At 42.1% G+C, this 23,448-nt stretch overlaps 1 protein-coding gene across 1 annotated transcript; it reads left to right on the top strand.

Annotated features, from left to right (window-relative positions):
* Positions 1–215: 215 nt before the first annotated feature.
* On the top strand, positions 216–22,446 carry LOC143299452 (uncharacterized). The gene is made up of 6 exons (XM_076612660.1): positions 216–278; positions 2,874–3,003; positions 4,760–4,867; positions 13,221–13,257; positions 13,912–14,067; positions 18,251–22,446. Exons 2-6 carry the CDS (start codon positions 2,910–2,912, stop codon positions 18,420–18,422), a joined length of 567 nt encoding a protein of 188 aa, XP_076468775.1. The 5' UTR covers positions 216–278; positions 2,874–2,909; the 3' UTR covers positions 18,423–22,446.
* The last annotated feature ends 1,002 nt before the right edge of the window (positions 22,447–23,448 follow it).

The following is a 23,448-nucleotide window of genomic DNA, read 5'->3' on the forward strand; positions in this document are numbered from 1 at the left end:
ACATTACGGGGACTATTTCAATAATTACAATAATATGATTGTCAAGGTACAGTATCGTGGTAATGGCAGTTGCAATAGCAAATAACGAAATGAACTAAACACAACATTAAGACATGAATACATTGTTTTATTCGTGCACTTTTGTTGTGTTTATTTCAAAAATACTTCATTTCGTTTTCTTTTCCTTCCTTGTTTTAGCTGATGCAAACCGCCCTTTGGAAAGCAAGGAAGTGGACATAGTTGCCTCCCTTTGGTTGAGGGAAAAAGAACCTGTGCGCGTGAGTTCCAGTCACGAATATTCTGTCTGTCTCTCTCTGTTGATACTGTTGAACGTAGCTTTGCTGTAACAGGTAATATAATTTAGGTGTCAAGTCTCCATTTGTTTGTTCTTGTGTGAGGAAATTACTGAAAGCGAAACACTTTTACAGTACTTTCAGTTACTGCGCACGTTTTGCAGTTGTGACGAAAGCGAAAGTACGTGGGGATTTGGAGTTCTCGGGATAAATAGGATGCAGCCAATACTGGAAAGTGAATGTGTGGGTGTGTGTGTTGGCTGTTGTTTTTACCCCCACTCCAAGTGTTAGGTTGAAGTGTGTGTTTCTGTGTGTGCGTGTATGTCGGTTTGTGTGTGAAACCCGAGTTTAAAAAGAGACGGAAGTTATTGTCGTTCCCGGGTTCCGTTGGATTCACAGTATTAGGTGATTTCATCTGAGTGAACACCAGATGAGCTGAATGGTTATAGCTAACTGCTGTTTTTACCGAACAAGACAGGTAGTGTGCATTTTGATATCAAGAACTGGGTAAGAATCGCAGTTTTGCGTCCTAAATTCCTTCGCTGAATTTAGGATGCGAAAGTGCGATTTTACTTGAACTTGACAAAATCAGTGTGTAGGCCTCCTGGCCTTTACACGATCCATACGCCCCCACTGTTACTGTAGCATGCGTGGGAAGTATAATGCCTACAAACTACCAGAGACAAACTGGATCGTAGACAGTTGAACTGCCTTTCCAAAAAGCGTTGAGCCTGCTTTTGAAACTGTTAACTGATGGGGCTGTGACCACTTCCTCAGGTACCAAAGAATCGTTTCAATAGCTTGAATACTATATGCATATATCACATTTTGTCCGTTTCAATTATAAGAATAATTTGAATGAACAAAATTTGATGATATTAGTTTATTGATAAGAATTTTATATTTTGTTATTAGTTTTATTATGACAGTATCCACATTTCTTCCCATCTACTCTGTGTGACTGGCAAAGTGAACATACCCAAGCCATGTTGTGAACACCGCATATTCCGTCTTGAGGGGAAAACTGGATATTGCTGAATTTCAGTAATGTTATGGTTTTGGTGGCGGGACTACAATTAAAGCATGTGCTGTTTTGCATAGCTGACATTACTGCCAATCTGTGTGTCACACAATCTAAAATGAATCTTTGTAGTGATTATTTTAATAAGTTATATGTTCAGTTTTAATGTCAACACTCACTTCTCTAGACATGGATCAATGGGTCCTGTCTTGCACTGCACTGACACCACCAAAATGAGAACTTGAATCAAATTGTCAAACTTTGAACTTTTTGGAATGTAAGCTGAGTGCTCAACCAACTGAGCTACTGAGGTACTGACATTGTAGTTGTTGGGATGTATGTGCTTTTTAGTTTCTGTTTGGTTATAGGTAGTAATTAAGCTTGTGGTAATTATGCCATGGCTCCCTCAACCACACAATGGAAAAAGGACAGTTGTAGATTTTGTTGTCTGTTCTTGAGAGGTAATATCCGGTGATGAAGCAAGTGGCTTGGTGTGGAACACACATTTAACTTCTTGCATCTGCCCTGGTGGTGAAGGCTCATTGGTGTCGACCTCTCCGCACGTGTCAGTCACATGACTACAGTTCAGCCAGTCGCGTGCCACCATATAAGGTTTCAGTTTCACCTTTTCAAGGAGGCATCACTGCGTTCAGAGAAATCCATATGTGCTACACCATATCTGCTGGGCAGCATAAGCCAACTCGCTTGTCAGGCCTTGAGAGCATGCTTTATACATTTGTATACCTGTCAGAGTGGATTTATTTTTACATAATTTTGCCAGAGGACAACACTTTGTTGCCATGGGTTCTTTTTCAGTGCGCCCAAGTGCGTGCTGCACACGGGTTTATCGTCTCATCTAAAGACTAGACGCTTAGTTTGATTTTCCTGTCAAACTTGGAAGAAATAGTGAGAGTCAGGATTCAAACACACACCCTCATGGACTCTGTATTGGCAGCTGAGTGTCAACCATTCTGCCACTTTCCTCCACTAATCTCTTCTTTTTCGTTTGTGGGCTGCAACTCCCACGTTCACTTGTATGTACACAAATGGGCTTTTATGTGTATGACCGTTTTTAGCCAGCCATGTAGGCAGCCATACTTTGTTTTCGAGGCTGTTCTTGTTTCCATAACCCACCGAACACTGACATGGATTACAGGATCTTTAACGTGCATATTTGATCTTCTGTTTGCGTGTACACACGAACAGGGTTCAGGCTCAAACAGGTCTGCACATATGTTGACCTTGGAGATCGGAAAAATCTTAACCCTTTACCTGCCAGGCGCTGTTACCGAGATTCAAACCTAGGACCCTTTAACTGCTCGGCTGTTGCACCCGTCCCTCAGCTAATGTAAATTTTTTCCTGGGTCTGTTGCGACTGCTTAGTTTTCTGCTGATTGCCACACAGCACATAGTCACTGTGTTCTGCCTTGCCACATGTAGGGGTGGGGGGAGGGGATGGCGGGAGGGGGTAAGGAAAGGTGTGGAGAAACATTTGTACTACAACTTGTAGGGATTGTTTACTTGGGAAAGTACATTTATATCATGTATTTATTTTGCAGCATTACCAGACCTTTTCACGGAGATTTGAAGGGAAGATGCCATCTGTACCACAGTCTATCACTTCACTGTCTGATAAACAGCTGTTGGAGGAGTTACGATCCTACAACTTTGATGCTGGACCAATTCTGGGTAAGTATTGACTTGGAGGAAATGGAGGCTGAATGTTTTGGTCATGTCTGAGGTGTCAAGATGAAGATGAAAATGTGTCAACTTTCCAAGATGACCTGGAAGTGGCCAGCTCACTTCAGTCTTTTAAATTTTGAAGCCTTTGCTACCCTGAGTCTAGATTTGTTTGTAACACCTGGTTGTTTCCTGTTGACTGAGTATGGATGTATTTCGGTTCTGCAGTGGGTATGTTTGCCTTTATCAATCAGTTTTATTCTCATTCATTGCTTTTAGCTTGTTGGCTATAGCCTCTATGTTTTTTGTTTTTTTTCAAAGGGATCAAGCATGTTTTCAGTGGCATTGTGTGCATTTTGTTTATGATGAATTGCTTTGACGGTGGAGTCAGCTGTTATGGGGTTGGTCCACAGAGACTGCAGTGAAACTGCGCTTGCCGGGTACAGAGTGTTAACATGATCCACAGAGAGCGACACCTCCAGTTATCCGTTTTCTTTGCCCATGGAATGCAGACATTGAATCAGGCGTTTTCTCTTTACTGTAGACTCTTCAAGGACATGTACAATCCTGTCTTTGACACATATGCCTCCTCTTCTGGAAAAGTAATTTCTTTATGGAAAAATATTTTTTGAATCGATGACCATTCCAGATGTTATGGGTGTGAATCGCTTGTGGGGAAAAAAATGGGACAACATTTTCTCAGTGTGGACAATTCAGAGGAAGCTCTAAAAATAGGTTGTTGTGTCTGACATAAAAGCCTTTCTCAATTTCACTTTCTGCTTTTCAGGCTCTTGCAAGCCAAAAAATTCCATAATTTACAGTATACAAAGTGATAAAGCGCCCCATAAATTTAAAGAAAAATGTGATTTAGGACACATATAAGGCACACTTCTGATAAACCCTATCTGGAAAGTGAAAGTCCTTCACATTGATTGGTATATAATGGCTCTGTCGACCTTGGATATCTATTATCTGAGCAGTGAAGTCATCTTCAGAAACTGCATTTATTTTGAGTTGTTTTTGTCAGTTTGTCAACTCAGCTCTGTTTATCTGTTAGTCTGCTTTGTTATCTTGCTACTCAGTGCAATCATTTGAATTTATTGTGATGAAGTATATTATCAAATATTGACTTGTTGTGAGAAGTGGCACCAAGCGGCGGTCAGAATGTAGTTTTCAGACACAGATAGGTTGCATATAGCTCATGAAACACATGGTTTGGATTTGAGAAAAAAGGTTCTGCCTTAAAGGCTGGAAATGATGGTAAATCATGTAGTACCTGCTGAATTCCATGAGCTGAAGAACAGTGTGATAGTGGACGATAGTTGTGATATTGTTCAGGTCAGTCAGCACTGTGGTCATCAACTGACTGGCCTTGATTGCCAGAAACATTTCTCCCACTGTCCCCCTCACCGTCACCACAGTCACGCATTTTACCGTACAATTGATTTAATGTGAACGACGCCTTTTTTGTGATTTTCAGAGATTTTTGAGAACATTTTGAAATAATTGTAAAGCTCTTATTTTATTGCAGAACAGTGGCTTGACAGAATATGTTTTCATCTTTTGGATAAGTTTGAACAGTCTGGTTATGTAATGTTTTGTTTGTTTGTTTGGGTTTAAAAATGATTTATTTGTATTTGTTTCTTTTCTTGATTGAATGCTTTGACATGCCCTCAGCCTAGAGATGGCATATGAGATCAGATGGGTTGAGAAAAAAATGATAAAATCCCCAGAAGAATTAAAGACAGTCGCACTGTGTGTGCAGCCACCACCCGCGCTGTGTACCAGCGGAAGCTGTTCTCTCTGCAGACAGGCAGACAGGTAGAAACCCCCACCAGTTATCCCCCTGCACCCCAGGATGATGACGACCATGGTGAGTAGGCCACTCCTCTTCCTCGTCTCCACCCCCTTCCACTGAAATCTGTCCTGCCAGTCGTTTTAGACTACCATTTGAAAGGGTAGAAAACATTACAATGCAAAACAGGTGTTACATGAATGTGATCAAAGAAGAAAAAGAGGGGTAGCATGGCTGGTGAAATATGGCTTCTGATGTTCATAACGGAATAGTGGGTTTGTCATTTGTACACTATGAGCAAAGAAGAGAGTTCAGTTCCTCTAGGTAGGTATCTACTCACCTGACTCCACTTGGCACAGTGGCAGGCCCTGTATACAATTCACACATCCAGATTTCGGGAGCTGTGCACACAACAGGGATTGTTGCAACAAAAGGGAAATTGCGCTCTCTCCCTAAGCCAGTCCTCTGACTTCTTAGGGACAACATTTGCCGTACGATCCATAACAGTTGGTCAGGGCTTTCAGTGATCAGTTCACGGTGCACAGAGACAAGGCTGGTCTCAGAGGGCTTAGCCCAGAGTCATGCACATCTGGGAGATTGGTTCCTAGAAATACATCAGCAATAACATATCCACCCCCCTCCCATTTCTGACTGAGGTGGTCCCAATGACCCCATACTTCTAGTGGCACTCTTCACGATGCATTCTCGTGAGTAAAGGGCAGCCCACTCAGGTCATTGCGTCGTCACGGGAGCCAAGCGAAACTTCACTCTTCTGGAACTTGCAGCAGTTCACTGGGCTTGTCTCCACTCCACATGGGAGGAAGCCATCCAGAATATTCATGCGTTCACAGACAACACTACTGTCGTGTACGTGGACACAAAAAGGGGGGTGGGGGGGGCCTTGGATATCCTTATGTGGTGGTCCAAGGCTTCTCCTTGCTGGTGCTACAAGGCATTGAGCTTTCAGCAAGACACATAGGGGCAGTACCAACCTAGGCAGGCGCTCGCAGCAGGTTCAAGAGCGTCCTCCACTTGGTGGATCCTACCCTGCAAGGGGTGTGGCGTTCTGGTCTCCACATAAGGTGGTTCTCTTTACCACAGGTCTGTCGAGGACTCCTTATTCCTGTCACACTGGTTTCAGAAATGGAATCTTGGGCAGCGAATGTTTTTTCTCTGGACTGGAGCAAGCTGGCCGCTTATGCCTTTCCTTATTTCCAGATCCCGCCCTAGATGGTTGGGAAGCCGGGTCGGAACGCCTGCACATCAGAACCTTAGGTATTTTCAGTTCTGTTAATGCAGGATTCTGATAGCTCTGGAGGCTCACGCTGTTGCCACTTCAGCCACCTTTCAGCACTGTGTGCCTCTTTGCCAGGATTTGCAGGTGGCCTTCTGCCGTTCAGAGATTTTCTTCATCAATTTCCTCCTCAGGGAGGTCTGTTTGCTCACGGCATATGGTTTTTAGGGGTTTCCTTTGTCGCGGCTAACTCAGCTGTCACGGTTTCAAGGGCTCTCCATGTGAACCTGAAAGCAATGCCCTCCTCCATTTGCTTTGAATTCTGCATCAGTTTGACATGCTACAGTATATGACACCAGAATGAGGAATTTGTATTATACTCCCAGTTTGGTTAAATATATTGGAATGATTGAAAGGCTGAGAACATTTGAAAAATGAGCTGAGATGGATCTTTGCTAGAACATCATCATTTTGACCAGTGGTGTCTGTGAGTGACTGGACTTCCCTACTGCCTATGAATCATTCACAACACACCATACAAGGGGTGTAAACAATCATCAAACATTCTAGAAGACAGGGAGAAACAAAGTAGGTTGTTTCCCTTTAGAATCACTGCCTGTCTTTGTAACCCTACAAAATCACTGCCTGTCTTTGTAACCCTACAAAATCACTGCCTGCTTTGTAACCCTGTAAAATGGTTTCCCTTTAGAATCACTGCCTGCTTTGTAACCCTACAAAATGGTTTCCCTTTAGAATCACTGCCTGCTTTGTAACCCTACAAAATCACTGCCTGCTTTGTAACCCTGTAAAATGGTTTCCCTTTAGAATCACTGCCTGCTTTGTAACCCTGTGAAATGTTCCTTTAGAATCACTGCCTGCTTTGTAACCCTGCAAATGGTTTCTCTTTAGAATCACTGCCTGCTTTGTAACCCTGTAAAATGGTTTCCTTTAGAATCACTGCCTGCTTTGTAACCCTGCAAAATGTTTCTCTTCAGAATCACTGCCTGCTTTGTAACCATACAAAATGGTTTCCCTTTAGAATCACTGCCTGCTTTGTAACCATACAAAATCACTGCCTGCTTTGTAACCCAACAAATGGTTTCTCTTTAGAATCACTGCCTGCTTTGTAACCCTACAAAATCACTGCCTGCTTTGTAACCCTACAAAATGGTTTCCCTTTAGAATCACTGCCTGCCTTGTAACCCTACAAAATCACTGCCGCTTTGTAACCCTGCAAAATGGTTTCCCTGCTTTGTAACCCTGCAAAATGGTTTCCCTTTAGAATCACTGCCTGCTTTGTAACCCTACAAAATCACTGCCTGCTTTGTAACCCTACAAAATCACTGCCTGCTTTGTAACCCTGCAAAATGGTTTAGAATCACTGCCTGCTTTGTAACCCTGCAAAATGGTTTAGAATCACTGCCTGCTTTGTAACCCTACAAAATGATTTCCCTTTAGAATCACTGCCTGCTTTGTAACCCTACAAAATCACTGCCTGCTTTGTAACCCTGTAAAATGGTTTCCCTTTAGAATCACTGCCTGCTTTGTAACCCTACAAAATGATTTCCCTTTAGAATCACTGCCTGCTTTGTAACCCTACAAAATGGTTTCCCTTTAGAATCACTGCCTGCTTTGTAACCCTACAAAATCACTGCCTGCTTTGTAACCCTACAAAATGGTTTCCCTTCTATTTCTGTTCTTTCTTCACTCACAGGCAACAACTCCCATGTTCACTGGTATCTGTGAAAGTGTTTTTGTGTTTGACCACTTTTAACCCTGCCTTTTTGCAGTTTTGGATGTGTGAATGCTTGGTATGTGTGCGTTTCCATAAAGCACCAAACACTGACATGTGTGTGTTTCCATAAAGCACCAAACACTGACATGAGTTAGGGGATATTGAACATGTATATTTCATCTTCTGCATGTGTATACAGATGAAGGGGTGGGGGGGGTGTTAAGGCACTCGCACATCTGCACATCTGTTGACCTGGGAGATTGACCCACCAGGTGCTGATATCAGGATTGAACCCAGGACCATCAGATTTAAAGTCCAGTCCCATCCAACCACTCAGCCCTTCTGCCCTTTAATTCCAGTTTCCACCCTTCCCTCAGCCCTTACCTCTGTCTTGTAACAATGTGACACTGAAGTTTACTTTTGACTCTGTCAGTCAGCCATACTCTAAGTGCCTATGGTTGACACTGTAGTGTGATGAACTGTGGATATTGTCCCATTGTTTGTTCGAGGACCCAAGGACTGGCTGTCTTCTGCTTGACCCTGGCCCACTTGACCCCACATCCGCCAGGCATTGGATCAACTGTCGCTGACTTGTTACCGTCTGCTTCTCTTCTGTTTATTAACATGTGGACATCATTTCCTTTTAGATGTGGTGAATTTTCAGTCCCTAACAGGACATCTGATGCTGACTGTTTCAAGTGGACACTTGTTTCTGTTAGTAGTTTTTGTTAGTATACTTCCAGAAGTTGCGTGTTTCTGGGCAATCAAAAAAGAAGTGTTCAATGTAATCTACCAAATCTTTACAATAGGGGCATTTATTATTTTCTGCTACTTTCATTTTGTTTAGAAGGATATTGGTGGGGTAGATGTGTAAAATTTTCCAGTACAGAACTCTTAATCTAGTTTCTCTCGCTATAGACCAGGTTGACCCGAGTAAGAGGATACCAAATTTTCTGAGCCAGAAGTAGTATGCGTTGGGAACAGTTTTCTCTTTGTTTATGAGTGCATTTTTTTTCTTGGTGTTATTTATTTATTTATTTGTTTTTTTTAGCAGGTGGTAAGCACCATAATTTGATTTGAGGTAGTATGACTGTTGATCCCTTCACTCAGTGCCTCACTACTCCACCGTTCACTGTTTTGTGTGTGCATCTTTCCTGATCACACCCACCTCTGTCCCACCTCCACACGTCCAGTCCCTCACCCATTGTCTGCATCCACTGGATGAGTGTGTTCGTGCTGAAATGTGTGGAGTGATGGCCTAGAGGTAATGCGTCCGCCTAGGAAGCGAGAGAATCTGAGCGTGCTGGTTCGAATCACGGTTCAGCTACCGATATTTTCTCCCCCTCCACTAGACCTTGAGTAGTGGTCTGGACGCTAGTCATTCGGATGAGACGATAAACCGAGGTCCCGTGTGCAGCATGCACTTAGCGCACGTAAAAGAACCCATGGCAACAAAAGGGTTGTTCCTGGCAAAATTCTGTAGAAAAATCCACATCAATAGGAAAAACAAATAAAACTGCATGCAGGAAAAAATACAAAAAAAATCGGTGGCGCTGTAGTGTAGCGACGCGCTCTCTCTGGGGAGAGCAGCCCGAATTTCACACAGTGAAGTCTGTTGTGATAAAAAGAAATACAAATACAAATACAAATGAATGAATGAGTCCATGACCATGAAATAATGACTAAATCACCATGCAGTGAGGAGGAGTGCCCCATACCGAGGATGGCTTGTATTCTGATAGTTGTGTTCTCTCTTCAATGTATGGTGGACACTCATGGCAAAAATTGAAAACAAAATTAAGATTTTTGTTGTTGTTGTTTTTTATTAGTTAACTGCCCCTCCAAGCTTTAACTTTGCTAGTCACAGTGTTTTACACATTATTGTATAGTTTGCCTTCTGGGAATAGGTCAGTTAAGTTCTGTTGTGTGAATTGTAATGTTTCATGCCCCACATTTGTATTATGTGTGTATTGTGTTGTTCACGGCATATTATCATGGTTATTGAAAATACAGCCCCAAAAAGTGGTGATCAGTTCTTGGCATGTGATCATGGTTATAGAAAATACAGCCCCAAAAAGTGGTGATCAGTTCTGGGCATGTGATCATGGTTATAGAAAATACAGCCCCCAAAAGTGGTGATCAGTTCTCAGCATGTGATCATGGTTATTGAAAATACAGCCCCAAAAAGTGGTGATCAGTTCTCAGCATGTGATCATGGTTATAGAAAATACAGCCCCAAAAAGTGGTGATCAGTTCTCAGCATGTGATCATGGTTATAGAAAATACAGCCCCAAAAAGTGGTGATCAGTTCTGGGCATGTGATCATGGTTATAGAAAATACAGCCCCAAAAAGTGGTGATCAGTTCTGGGTATGTGATCATGGTTATAGAAAATAAAGCCACAGAAAGTGGTGATCAGTTCTGGGCATGTGATCATGGTTATAGAAAATACAGCCCCAAAAAGTGGTGATCAGTTCTGGGCATGTGATCATGGTTATAGAAAATACAGCCCCAAAAAGTGGTGATCAGTTCTCAGCATGTGATCATGGTTATAGAAAATACAGCCCCAAAAAGTGGTGATCAGTTCTCAGCATGTGATCATGGTTATAGAAAATACAGCCCCAAAAAGTGGTGATCAGTTCTGGGCATGTGATCATGGTTATAGAAAATACAGCCCCAAAAAGTGGTGATCAGTTCTGGGTATGTGATCATGGTTATAGAAAATAAAGCCACAGAAAGTGGTGATCAGAATTTAAGTGGCTTCTTTCTGATAAAGTTAGAATAGTATAACTGCAGCCATCCAGCACAATTTTACGGAGACAGTTATGTATTTCAGGTTTAAGTGCATATTCTGGTGTCCTTCTGTCAAACTGCTGGGGTTTTTTGTGTGGTTTGCAGGAATAATAATTTTCTTAAATGTCTTGCGGGCAAGGTGCTAAATACAGTTCAGTTTTATTTGATTTGGTTTGAAGTCTATTCACTATTGGCGATATTAGACTTTTAAAAAAAAAGAAAAAAAATAGAGGAGGAGGGAGGTGGTTATGTTTAGGGTAGGACTAGGGTGGGAGTAGGTTTGTGTGTGCGTGCGTGCATGTGTGTGTGTGTGTGTGCGGGCGTGCATGCATGTTTTTAGAGAGCAGTAACCATGTTAACAACAGCCAAAAGCTACAAAAGCCCACTGAATTGAGATTGAAGAATAATATTCCACTGTTTGATATCTTTAACTCACTTAGAAGTGCCAGTTAGCTCCCCTGACTTTCCCCACAGACAACCCATTTGTATGGGTAAGAAATAAAATTGCCAAAAAAACAAATGTCAGAATTTATGAAGTGAAAACTTTCAAACTGATCAGTAACATAACGAGTTATTTGGGGACAAAATATAAAACTGACTTCGTTCTTATACTATCATACAGTGAGATGATGAAAGTATCCATATTGTTTGTTTGAAATTTGCACACACTGATGACATATAAAGGAACCGTGGAAAGCACAAAGAGTTTGAAACAGATTAATTCTGATTCTCTCACTTCCAAGGTGGAGGCAGGGTCATATTAGGGCTGCCATGAGTAGTACTGTTCCAAGGTGGAGGCAGGATCATATTGGGGCTGCCATGAGAAGTACTGTTCCAAGGTGGAGGCAGGGTCATATTGGGGCTGCCATGAGTACTGTTCCAAGGTGGGGGCAGGGTCATATTGGGGCTGCCATGAGTACTGTTCCAAGGTGGGGGCAGGGTCATATTGGGGCTGCCATGAGGAGTACTGTTCCAAGGTGGAGGCAGGGTCATATTGGGGCTGCCATGAGTACTGTTCCAAGGTGGGGGCAGAGTCACATTGGGGCTGCCATGAGTACTGTTCCAAGGTGGGGGCAGGGTCATATTGGGGCTGCCGTGAGGAGTACTGTTCCAAGGTGGAGGCAGGGTCATATTGGGGCTGCCATGAGGAGTACTGTTCCAAGGTGGGGGCAGAGTCATATTGGGGCTGCCATGAGGAGTACTGTTCTAAGGTGGAGGCAGGGTCATATTGGGGCTGCCATGAGGAGTACTGTTCCAAGGTGGGGGCAGGGTCATATTGGGGCTGCCATGAGTACTGTTCCAAGGTGTGGGTAGGGTCATATTGGGGCTGCCATGAGTACTGTTCCAAGGTGGGGGCAGGGTCATATTGGGGCTGCCATGAGTACTGTTCCAAGGTGGAGGCAGGGTCATATTGGGGCTGCCATGAGGAGTACTGTTCCAAGGTGGGGGTAGGGTCATATTGGGGCTGCCATGAGTACTGTTCCAAGGTGGGGGCAGGGTCATATTGGGGCTGCCATGAGTACTGTTCCAAGGTGGGGGCAGGGTCATATTGGGGCTGCCATGAGTACTGTTCCAAGGTGGGGGCAGGGTCATATTGGGGCTGCCATGAGTACTGTTCCAAGGTGGGGGCAGGGTCATATTGGGGCTGCCATGAGGAGTACTGTTCCAAGGTGGAGGCAGGGTCATATTGGGGCTGCCATGAGTACTGTTCCAAGGTGGGGGCAGGGTCATATTGGGGCTGCCATGAGTACTGTTCCAAGGTGGAGGCAGGGTCATATTGGGGCTGCCATGAGTACTGTTCCAAGGTGGAGGCAGGGTCATATTGGGGCTGCCATGAGGAGTACTGTTCCAAGGTGGAGGCAGGGTCATATTGGGGCTGCCATGAGTACTGTTCCAAGGTGGGGGCAGGGTCATATTGGGGCTGCCATGAGTACTGTTCCAAGGTGTGGGCAGGGTCATATTGGGGCTGCCATGAGTACTGTTCCAAGGTGGGGGCAGGGTCATATTGGGGCTGCCATGAGTACTGTTCCAAGGTGGGGGCAGGGTCATATTGGGGCTGCCATGAGTACTGTTCCAAGGTGGGGGCAGGGTCATATTGGGGCTGCCATGAGGAGTACTGTTCCAAGGTGGAGGCAGGGTCATATTGGGGCTGCCATGAGTACTGTTCCAAGGTGGGGGCAGGGTCATATTGGGGCTGCCATGAGGAGTACTGTTCCAAGGTGGGGGCAGGGTCATATTGGGGCTGTCATGAGGAGTACTGTTCCAAGGTGGGGGCAGGGTCATATTGGGGCTGCCATGAGGAGTACTGTTCCAAGGTGGAGGCAGGGTCATATTGGGGCTGCCGTGAGGAGTACTGTTCCAAGGTGGGGGCAGGGTCATATTGGGGCTGCCATGAGTACTGTTCCAAGGTGGGGGCAGGGTCATATTGGGGCTGCCATGAGGAGAACTGTCCCTGCTTCCTTTGTCAGCTGAAACTGCCATGCTCACTCTTATTGACACAAGTGGGATTTTACGTATGACTGTTTTTACCCCTCCATGTAGGCAGCCATACTCTGTTTTCAGGCATGCATCTTGTTCAATCCAGGGTTTGATTGTGTGTGTGTGTGTGTGTGTGTGTGTGTGTGTGTGTGTGTTTCCATAGTTGATACAGAATGTGATGTTGTGTTGCAGATGAACCTGTGGTCTACAGATCACCACCTCAGCCAAGGTAAGTGACCCTCAAGTTTTGAAATTTGAAGTTGTTTGATAAAGGTGAGGAATAAGAAATGTAATGTATCCGGAAAAGAAAAAAAAAAAAGAGAAAGGTTTGAAGTCATTGTTCCCCTCAGATCATTAAGTCACCCTCTGTTTTTCCTTCCACACATCCTCAATTGTGTGTCCAGTATTAAGTCAGGAAGAAGTTTTTTTAAAGCTGTTCTTTTCTTCTGCCTCTGGCTTTGTCTTTTGTCTTGAAAAGACAACAGCTGTGTGTAGTGTTATTTTTATGTTGAAATGCTCTCCTTTCTGAAATAAAACACAAAAACAATTGAATTGTGTACTGTTATTTCAATATATTGAAATACTGATCATTTTGGTTTATGAAATAAAAAGTAAAAAAACCAAAAAAAAACAACTAACAAAACAACCACCTTCTGTAATGTAATTTTTTTTATTCACATGCTTTCTTTTTGTTTGATGAAATAAAGTCCAAACTCACTCCCCCCCCCCCCCCTTCCATTCCCCCTCCCCCTCTCCCAAGACACCCCCACCCCACCAGCCCTTTCCCTCTGCTGCTGTTGTCAACTCCCTGTGGTTCCTGACTGACGTGAACTGCCGTCTTGGGAGTGTGATGGTGTGTGTGTGTGTGTCTCTCTCTCTCCAGACCGCGGGCCACCTTCACTCAGACTCAGAGAGACCAGAGGTCGCCAGAGAGAAGTCCACTCAGGCAGCCGTCCCCTCGCAAGCCATTGCACCCTGGGATGGGTGACACCCCGCGATACCAAAGTCGAGCAGGAGCCAGGGTGCCAGCCTCACGCAGGTGAGCACTGGTCAGCACGATGGCCTAGGGGGTAACGCGTCCGCCTGAGAAGCGAGAGAATCTGAGCGCGCTGGTTCGAATCACGGCTCGGCCGCCAATATTTTCTCCCCCTCCACTAGACCTTGAGTGGTGGTCTGGATGCTAGTCATTCGGATGAGACGATAAACCGAGGTCCCGTGTGCAGCATGCACTTAGCGCACGTAAAAGAACCCACAGCAACAAAAGGGTAGTTCCTGGCAAAATTCTGTAGAAAAATCCACTAAGATAGGAAAAACAAAAAAAAATCTGCACGCAGGAAAAAATACAAAAAAAATGGATGGCGCTGTAGTGTAGCGACGCGCTCTCCCTGGGGAGAGCAGCCCGAATTTCACACAGAGAAATCTGTTGTGATCAAAAGAAATACAAATACAAAACAAATACAAATTTTCACCAGAAAGTTTGATGATTGGCAGTTAACCCATGACGAACATCCTGTGTTTTGTACTGCTGTGTGCCTGCAGCAAGCGTCGGTGGCTTGGTGGCTTTGTCTCAGACAGTTAATGGGAAACAACCCCAGTTTTTGCTTTCTGGAATGTTTGAGGGTGGATTGCATCCCTTTGATTGTGTTGCTTCTTCAGTACATGACCATGAGTGACGGTGAATTGTTGGACTCTGCTGTTGGTGTGTGTACCGCCCCACTGAGTTCACACGCACTGTTGACAGTGTGTCTTATGTTACCATGGGAGGTAACTCTGCTGGGAATGTATCAGTCGGTTTGTGTTGTGTATATGTTGGCGGCTCACTTCAAAAAGAAAAGATGTTGGTGTATTAGCTGTGAGTCTTGTTTTGTTCTCCATAACCACCATTCCTTATTGAAAGTATGTCCCAAAGAACAATAATCAATTCAAATGAATGTATAACTGTAGGAAGTATTTGTAGTCATCCTACACACATATATGGAGATAATTATGTATTTGAGGGTGGTGCATATTTCTGTGTAAATACGTTGAACTACTGATTTTTTCTGTTGCACACACATATTTATATTTTTTTCTATGGCAAGGGTTTAACACTGAAAAAATAATCATCTTTCAACATTTGACAGTGCCAATGTTGAAAACCTGCAGAACAAGAAGATGCATGCATTACTGTAAACACAAGCTTAGCAAGCTGAGGAAGATTGTTGAATCTTTATTTCAGCTGGGGATACTGCATTAGCTTACAAGACAGATATAATTTGTAGCAGATGTAAGGTTAAAATAATTTTTTTCTAAAACCCACCTTTAAGTGAAAATGAAATCATCAAATCTGCTGAGGCTTCTTTTGAACTGTTAGCGATCTTATCAACTCCATGTGTTTGTACATCTGTGCATGTATATGATCATATGTATGTATATGTATTGTTACTGTTCTGATCAAGAGAATGGAATTCCTGAATGGAATATGTCATCTTTGATATATATATATATATAATTATGGTTCCATTGTTTTACATAACAAGCAGTGTGTGACATTTGCCAATACATGTAGTTGGCTTTGAAGGGTTGGTCAGATTCCCAGCTGTTGATGAATACTTCAGTGGAATTGGTGATGGTGAATCAGAAACATGTTGTAGAAACGGATTATTTTGTCATTGCTAAGAACAGATTCATTTAGTGTTTATAAAGCTTGAATAAGTTCAGTCACGGAGTAATGGAGGTAGATTTTAGCGCCAGTGTTGTCAGAGTGGAAGTCGGGCAGTTTGGATTCTTTTGTTTGCTTGAGTGTTTGAAAGTGTGCAGAATAATTATCTGAAGAAGAAGTTTTGGACAGTGTTCAAGCTAAGACATCAGCCACAGTTTGTATTTCACAAAGTTGTTTTTGAATTAGACATGGCCAGTGGAGGAAGATCATTCCCCCCGCACCCCCGAATTCAGTCTGTCTTGCAAGTGAGTTGGATAAGTGTTATCTGTTTGCGTTGAATGTGCGAGTCATATTTCATGGTTTTGTCATTTTGTAGCTTTTACAGATGTGAAGCGCTTTGAGCTCAGTCTGAAAGGTGTTGTTTTTTTTCTTGTTTTTTTTTTTCTTCTTTTTATCATTCAAGGAACATAATCCATTTTCAGACATTTTAGAAATAATGGTGCACCAACTTGGGTTGTTTCCCTTCAACTGTCCCCTGCGGGTGAGTGACAAAAGCAGAACAAATAATATTTCCAAAAGACATAAAGTAGTGGGAAGCAGTGATCATACATCATGCGTCCAGTGGCAGTTACAGGGTTGGAAAAAAAAATGTGTAACCTTGACTGATCCAAAAGATGGAAAAAATATGGAACAGACATCAGGTGGCATAGAGAATGTAAAAGTGGGCCGACTGCCAAGACTGATTCAGAGTGACAGCAGCCATGGTGCGTGTGACAGTCGGCCAGTGAAATTGTCTGGCTTAGTGTTCGACCTTGGACTGAGAGTAATGCATTTTGTGATTGGTTGACTCTCAAAGTTTCTAGCATGGATCAGCAGTGATGCAGTTGGTCTTCCATTGGTTAATTCATGCTTATTACTGTCATTTTGATTTATTGTTGCTTTGAAACTTCTACAACTGGGTTGAGGTGCCTGAATACAAGTTAGCTTTATGGCAGCCAGTCTGTGTACCACTTTTGACAGAGTTAGGGGAGATAACTTGCCTCGTGGGGATATCACTTCGCCGCTCGACATCAATATATTGGAGAGTAAAGAACAGAATGATTTGATTTTATTTGATTTGATATAAAATCAAACAAAATAATTTCAGGATTTGTGCAGAATTACTTGCTTATATTCAGTAATGGACTATCACAAAAAAAGTGTCTCCAGCTGATGCATGCTTTCTGTGTATGTCTCCAGTCCTGTCGGGTGTTTTGTGTGTGTGTAGTAGGGTAGAAATTAATCCTGTCTGTACTGAAATGACTGACATTTCCTCCTCTGTCTGTGGTGGTGGTGTTCAGTGTTGCACAGTGTTGCTGTTAATTATTGCATGCTGGTGGTGGTGTTGAGCTTTACAGTGTTGTTTTGAGTGTTGCACAGTGTTGTTGAGTGTTGTACCGTATTGTTTAGCATTCAGTGGTGGTTTTGAGTGTTGAACAGTATTAATGAGTGTTGTAGTATTGAACAGCATTGATGAGTGTTGCAGTTTTGAACAGTTTTAATGAGTGCTGTAGTATTAGACAGTTTTAATGAGTGTTGTACTATTGAACAGCATTAATTAGTGTTGTAGTTTTGAACAGTATTAATGAGTTTTGTAGTTTTGAACAGTATTAATGAGTGTTGTAGTTTTGAATAGTATTAATGAGTGTTGTAGTTTTGAATAGTATCAATGAGAATAGTATTAATGAGTGTTGTAGTTGTGAACAGTACTTGTAGTATTGACCAGTATTAATGAGTGTTGTACTTGTAGTATTAAACAGTATTAGTGAGTGTTGTTGTACTTGTAGTATTGAACAGTATTGATAAGTGTTGTACTTGTAGTATTGAACAGTATTGATGGGTGTTGTATTTCTAGTATTGAAGAGTGTTGCAGTGTTGTTGAGTGCTTTACAGTGTTGTAGAGTGGTATACAGTGTTGTTGAGTGTTGCACAGTGATGTAGAGTGGTATACAGTGTTGTTGAGTGTTGTACAGTGTTGTAGAGTGTTGTACAGTGATGTAGTTTTGCACAGTGTTGTTGAGTGGTGTACCGTGTTGTTGAGTGTTGTAGAGTGTTGTTGAGTGGTGTAGAGTGGTGTACAGTGTTGTTGAGTGTAGTGTTGTTGAGTGTTGTACAGTGTTGTTGAGTGGTGTAGAGTGGTGTACAGTGATGTAGTTTTGCACAGTGATGTAGAGTGGTGTACAGTGTGGTTGAGTGTTGTTATGAGTGTTGTAGAGTGTTGTTGAGTGGTGTAGAGTGGTGTACAGTGATGTAGCTATGCACAGTGATGTAGAGTGGTGTACAGTGTTGTTGAGTGTTGTTATGAGTGTTGTAGAGTGTTGTTGAGTGGTGTAGAGTGGTGTACAGTGATGTAGCTATGCACAGTGATGTAGAGTGGTGTACAGTGTTGTTGAGTGTTGTTATGAGTGGTGTACAGTGTTGTAGAGTGGTGTACAGTGTTGTAGAGTGTTGCAGAGTGTTGTTGTATTGTGGTGTATAGTGTTGTTGAGTGTTCCACACCAGATACTCATGCCCCTGCAGCAGGTAAACGTGTGTCTTTCAGAGTGCCGCAGCCAAGGACTGGAGGGGGATCACTGATGTCGTGGTTGCCAGTTTCCATCCCTGTACTGGTGGTTGGCGTCGCTGCCATCGGGGTGTTCCTCTACTTAGTCTTCAGAAACATGGAGTCGGACCCTGTTAGCAGCATTCCGGATGAGATTGAAATGAATGTCTGATGGAGCTGTCGCCTGTGTTATGTTTTGAGTTCATGAGATTTTTTTTTTTCTTCTTCGCTTAGGTTTTGTCATATGATTTTGGCTTTTGGAATTTTGTTGTAGTGTGTTAAATGATTGTACATGTATGTATTTGGGGACTTTTTTGTTGGGATTTTTGTGTGTGTGGGTTTTTTTCTTTTTAATTGATTCTTATTTGTTAGGTAATCAGGTGACAGAAGAAAAAAGTTAGATTTTTGTTAATATATTGTACATGAAACGGAAGGGGTTACTGGTTGTCCAGTTTGGCTGAATCCTGTGCTTCATACTTTTTGGGGTTGAGAGCAGGGAGACAGTGTTTGGTGAAACTGATGTGTGTGTCTGTGTGGTGTTGTGGACCAGAACATCTTTTCTTGTGAAGGATTAAACACTTTTGGCATGTTTAAATCATTGTTGTTATCATTAAAGGTTATTTCTGTAGCATTTAACTACAGTTTTGTTTTTGTTTTTCAGGTTCTACAAGATACTGGTTTACAGTTTGTCATGCCTGCTATGGCCCCATGTGGTCAGTTGGGCTGTGAGCAACACAAATACAGTGCACTGCTCGCTTAAATCCATGATTAATGAAAAGGCTACATTTTGCAGCATTTCGGCATTCCTTCTTTTCCTCTTCTTCTTTCCGTTACACGACCAACATCGACTTGCCGATGACTCTGTCGTGGTTCATGCATGCTGGGTATTTTCCTGTCTCCATTACCCACAGAACACTGACATGGGTTACAGGATCTTTAACGTGTGTATTTGATCTTCTGCATGCGTATACACACGAAGGGGGTTCAGGCACTAGCAGGTCTGCACATATGTTGACCTGGGAGATCGGAAAAATCTCCACCTTTTACCCACCAGGCGCCATTACCGTGATTCAAACCCGTGACCCTCAGATTGAAAGTCCAACGCTTTAACCACTCGGCTATTATCATTACAGAATATTGGCAATAATAAAGGGAATAATTATTGAGGGCGGCTTTCAGAGGCAAGAGGATTGGTTTGTATGAACCTAGCACATCCGTTCACACACAGAATGATTGACATTTCTGTCATGCTATTTTTTGTCTGGTTTAGAATGAAAAGATGTGTGTTAGCTGTAAGTGGATTACATGATCAGACGTCCTCCCTGTCCTGTTTAATGAATATGTAGGTGATTAAAAATTTGTTACTCCACAACGTAGGGCAAATCATGTGTCTATAATTCTGTGTTGTAAACGTGTTAGGGTATATTATGTATGTTTAATTATGTGTTGCAAAAATGTGAAAGGCTAAGTTCTGTATCTGTAATGTGTTGTAAAATTGTTTGGGTAAATTCTGTGTCAATAATTCTGAGTTGTAAAATTGTGTTAAGGCAAACTGTGAATCTATAATTTTGTGTTGTAAAAATTGTATTGTTTTGAAATTGTGTTTAGGAAGATTATGTATCTTGAATTCTGTGTTGTAAAATTGTGTATAGGCAAACTGTGTGTTTACAATTCTTAGTTGCAAAATGGTGTTTGGGCAAATTGTGTATCTAGAATTCTGTTGTAAGATTGTCTTTAATTCCCACCTCATTCTTTGTCCGTGCCTGTTGCTGTGATCTGGTTGCAGAAAAATTGGATAGACAATTTTTTTGGTGTTCTGCTTGTTCACTAGGATCCACTGCCTGAAAAAGAGTCTGTCTGATAGTGTAAGTGTTGCTGTAGCTGTGAAGTAACAAGTAAAACATGAGCAAAATTGAGATTTTTTTTCTTTTCAAATTATCTGCGTCATTTTCACAGTTGATGCGATGGGCGATTGCAGTCCTGTACAAAGTGATGAGTGTGAATGTGATGTTTCACTGGATGGAAAACACTGCATGCTCTTTTTTTTCCTTTTTTTTCCTTTTTTTTGTCACTTGCAAAGACGTAGTTTAGCAGAATTGGAGGTAGAAGTGTGCATTAAACAAAGGTTGGATAGTGCTTTTTATGTACATATGGACTTGCTTACAAATTTGTAATATGCATAAGATCTATTCACAAAGTTAAATTATGCTAGCTTCTGTTCACAGAGTTTTGTTATTCATAGGATCTGTTCATAAAATTGTTTTTTCGTCTGCAGCAACTCCCATGTCTGTTATCTGTAAGTGTGACTGGTCCCCACTGTTGAGGCAGCCATACTCCATGTTTGGGTATTGTGTCCATTACTCAGTGAACACTGACATGAATGACAGGATCTTCATGTACATAGACATGAAGGGTACAAAGACACCTATTAGGACACCAGCAGGTCGACATGCATACTGGTCTCAAGAGATAATTAATCAACAACATTAATCTACTAGGTGCTGAACCAGGATTGAACGAGTAACCTTCAGATGTCATGTTCAGTGCTTTGACCATTGCTGTATTGCGCCTGTCATATCCTTGTGTTGATCTGTCAGTCATTTGTAGTGCTTTTGATTTTGTTCAACATTTCAATTTTGTTTAGTGTGCCAAACTCGTGATTTTGTTCAACATTTCAATTTTATTAGTGTGCCAAACTCTTCTGGGTTTTTTTTTTTCTTGACAATGATTTGTATACAGGAAAGAAAATGACAACAAATATTGGTGAAATTGATCAGTTCTGAAAAGGCTTGGTAATTTGGGTAGTTTTGTGTACAGCCGTTAAAAAACAAAAAAAGATTAATATGCAGAGGGACTGGCAAGCGATACATGTATATATTGACCCTGTGCTTCCATTTGTGATGCATTGTTTGTTGCATTTATTGTCAACTGATTTCTGTGTGTGAAATTTGGACTGTTCGCCTCAGTATTGCTATAGTCCACTGCCATCCTCCCCCCTCCTTTTTTACAATTAAAAAAAAAAAAAAATTTTTTTTTTAATAAATGTCTGCAAGTGTATGTGTTATACAATCAATGTGGATTTTTCTACAGGAATTTTGCCAGGGATAACCCATTTGTTGGTGTGGGTTCTTTTACGTGCGCAAAGTGCATGCTGCACTCTGGACGTCAGTTTATTGTCTCATCCAAAAGACAAGTACCCAGACCACCTATCAGTGCCCAGTCAAGGTGACAGTGGTTGGGGATGTAATTAATCCTGGTCTGGTGCCGAACTGGAAGTTGTGGACACTCACTTTCTGTTTGTGTACAGTACCACCACTGTTTACTGTGATCGTGCTTCCAGATGGAAATTAGAATCCAGTTGCGAGGGTATACTGACTGCTGTGTAGAATCCCAATTGTCGGGACTCGGGCGGTCTGGATATGTTTGCAGTTTGATGGCAGTATTTTCTCACTGGTCAGAACGTTGTGTGAATTGTGGGGAACACAGTGTGGTTGTAAGGATAAAATAAATCCAACCTGGTCATGTTATGATATAAATGTGTAATGCTCTTGGTATTAGTATGCATTATGCATTAACCAGCTGGCTTTGGATATACCGTCTTAGTTTACATGCACCTTGAATATTGAAGTCATATATTTAGTGAACAGGTTGTATCGTGAAAAATGTTGCACTGTATTTGATGACAAGGTCGCATCATGCATATTGTCGACAGGTGGTATTATGTTTTAGAGCAGAATGTCTGTTGATATCAGGGGCATATTGTATGGTTTGGATTGAGGATTTATTCTGAAATGGCACAGAATTATGGGATGGATGACATCTGTTCCAGATGTTGAAAATCTCCATTATGAAACAGTGGTGTAAAATCCAGTTTATTAGATATTTTATGACTGGAATCCATTTTTTAGGTCGTGTTCAATGGTAGTCATTAATGTTCTTGCGAACAGAAGTTGTCTGGATATATTATTGTGTGATGTTGATAATGTGGTTTACTGCCGGTACAGGGAAGCTGTTGGTGTGTATTATAGTGCGACTTGTTTCAGTATGCATCGATAGTGTAATCATTCTGATGTTGAAAACATTGTGTGATCCATCAAATATCGGAATAGTTTTCAGTATTGTGGAATCCAGTTGCCAGGGTATTATCAGTTAGCATGATTAGTAGTGCATTTAATGCACATACTTTACCATGACTCAGTACAAAACCAAACTATGGAAAAGTGTTATTGACCATTTACAATCAAAAAACCGACTAGAAATTAAAAGTACATGTATTTTTCATGTTCATGCTGGATCACATAAGTGCACTCGTACTGGTACACAAAGCCAGCTTGGTATTTTCCACATTTCACCAAAAAGTCTGGAACAAAAATCAATAAATATTCACACAATGTCTATTTTGGAGAGTCCAGGTGTTAAAATGTCTTGAGTGCAGCAAGTGTCCAGGTGTTACAATGTCCTGAGTGCAGCAAGATTCCAGGTGTTACAATGTCTGTCATGAGTGCAGCAAGAGTCCAGGTGTTACAATGTCCTGAGTGCAGCAAGATTCCAGGTGTTACAATGTCTGTCATGAGTGCAGCAAGAGTCCAGGTGTTACAATGTCATGAGTGCAGCAAGAGTCCAGGTCTCCACACTCAGCTCTTTCAAGTCTGGCCTTAAAACCCACCTCTTCCCAAAATAGCCTCCCTTGCCTGCCTCTTCTTTGTCTTTAGTTTCTACAGGTTTAGAGTTATGCATGCGTGTGAATGACTGGTGCGAAAGCGCTTTGATTTGTCTCAGCACAAGATTCAGCACTATATAAATACCATCATCATTGTTAGAATGCACCTCGCTGTCTGGTCCTGCCATTTCAGGATGTTTTCTGAGGCTTTTGTCAAATCATCTTTGTTGCTAACCACAATGGGCTTTTTCAGGGCTGAAAACTTCATATTGATCCCATATAATCTTACAAAGGAAAAAAAACACCTGAAAAAGAAAACTGGGAACAAGCAGTTATTCTACACTATGGGGGACACATCCAGTCAGTCTGACTTGGCGTTGTCATCAGAAGGAGACTAATGTGTGGTGTCCTTGGTGTTAAATCAGAACAGGCACCACTAAACTGCACTGAAGTGTCTCAGCACCAGTGCAGGGTCTCCTAAAAAAAAAATGATACAAGTAGGGTCACATTCATGCACATAAAACTACAACATGCCTCT

This window comes from Babylonia areolata, chromosome 25, assembly GCF_041734735.1.
Source record: "Babylonia areolata isolate BAREFJ2019XMU chromosome 25, ASM4173473v1, whole genome shotgun sequence".
NCBI lineage: Eukaryota > Metazoa > Mollusca > Gastropoda > Neogastropoda > Buccinidae > Babylonia > Babylonia areolata.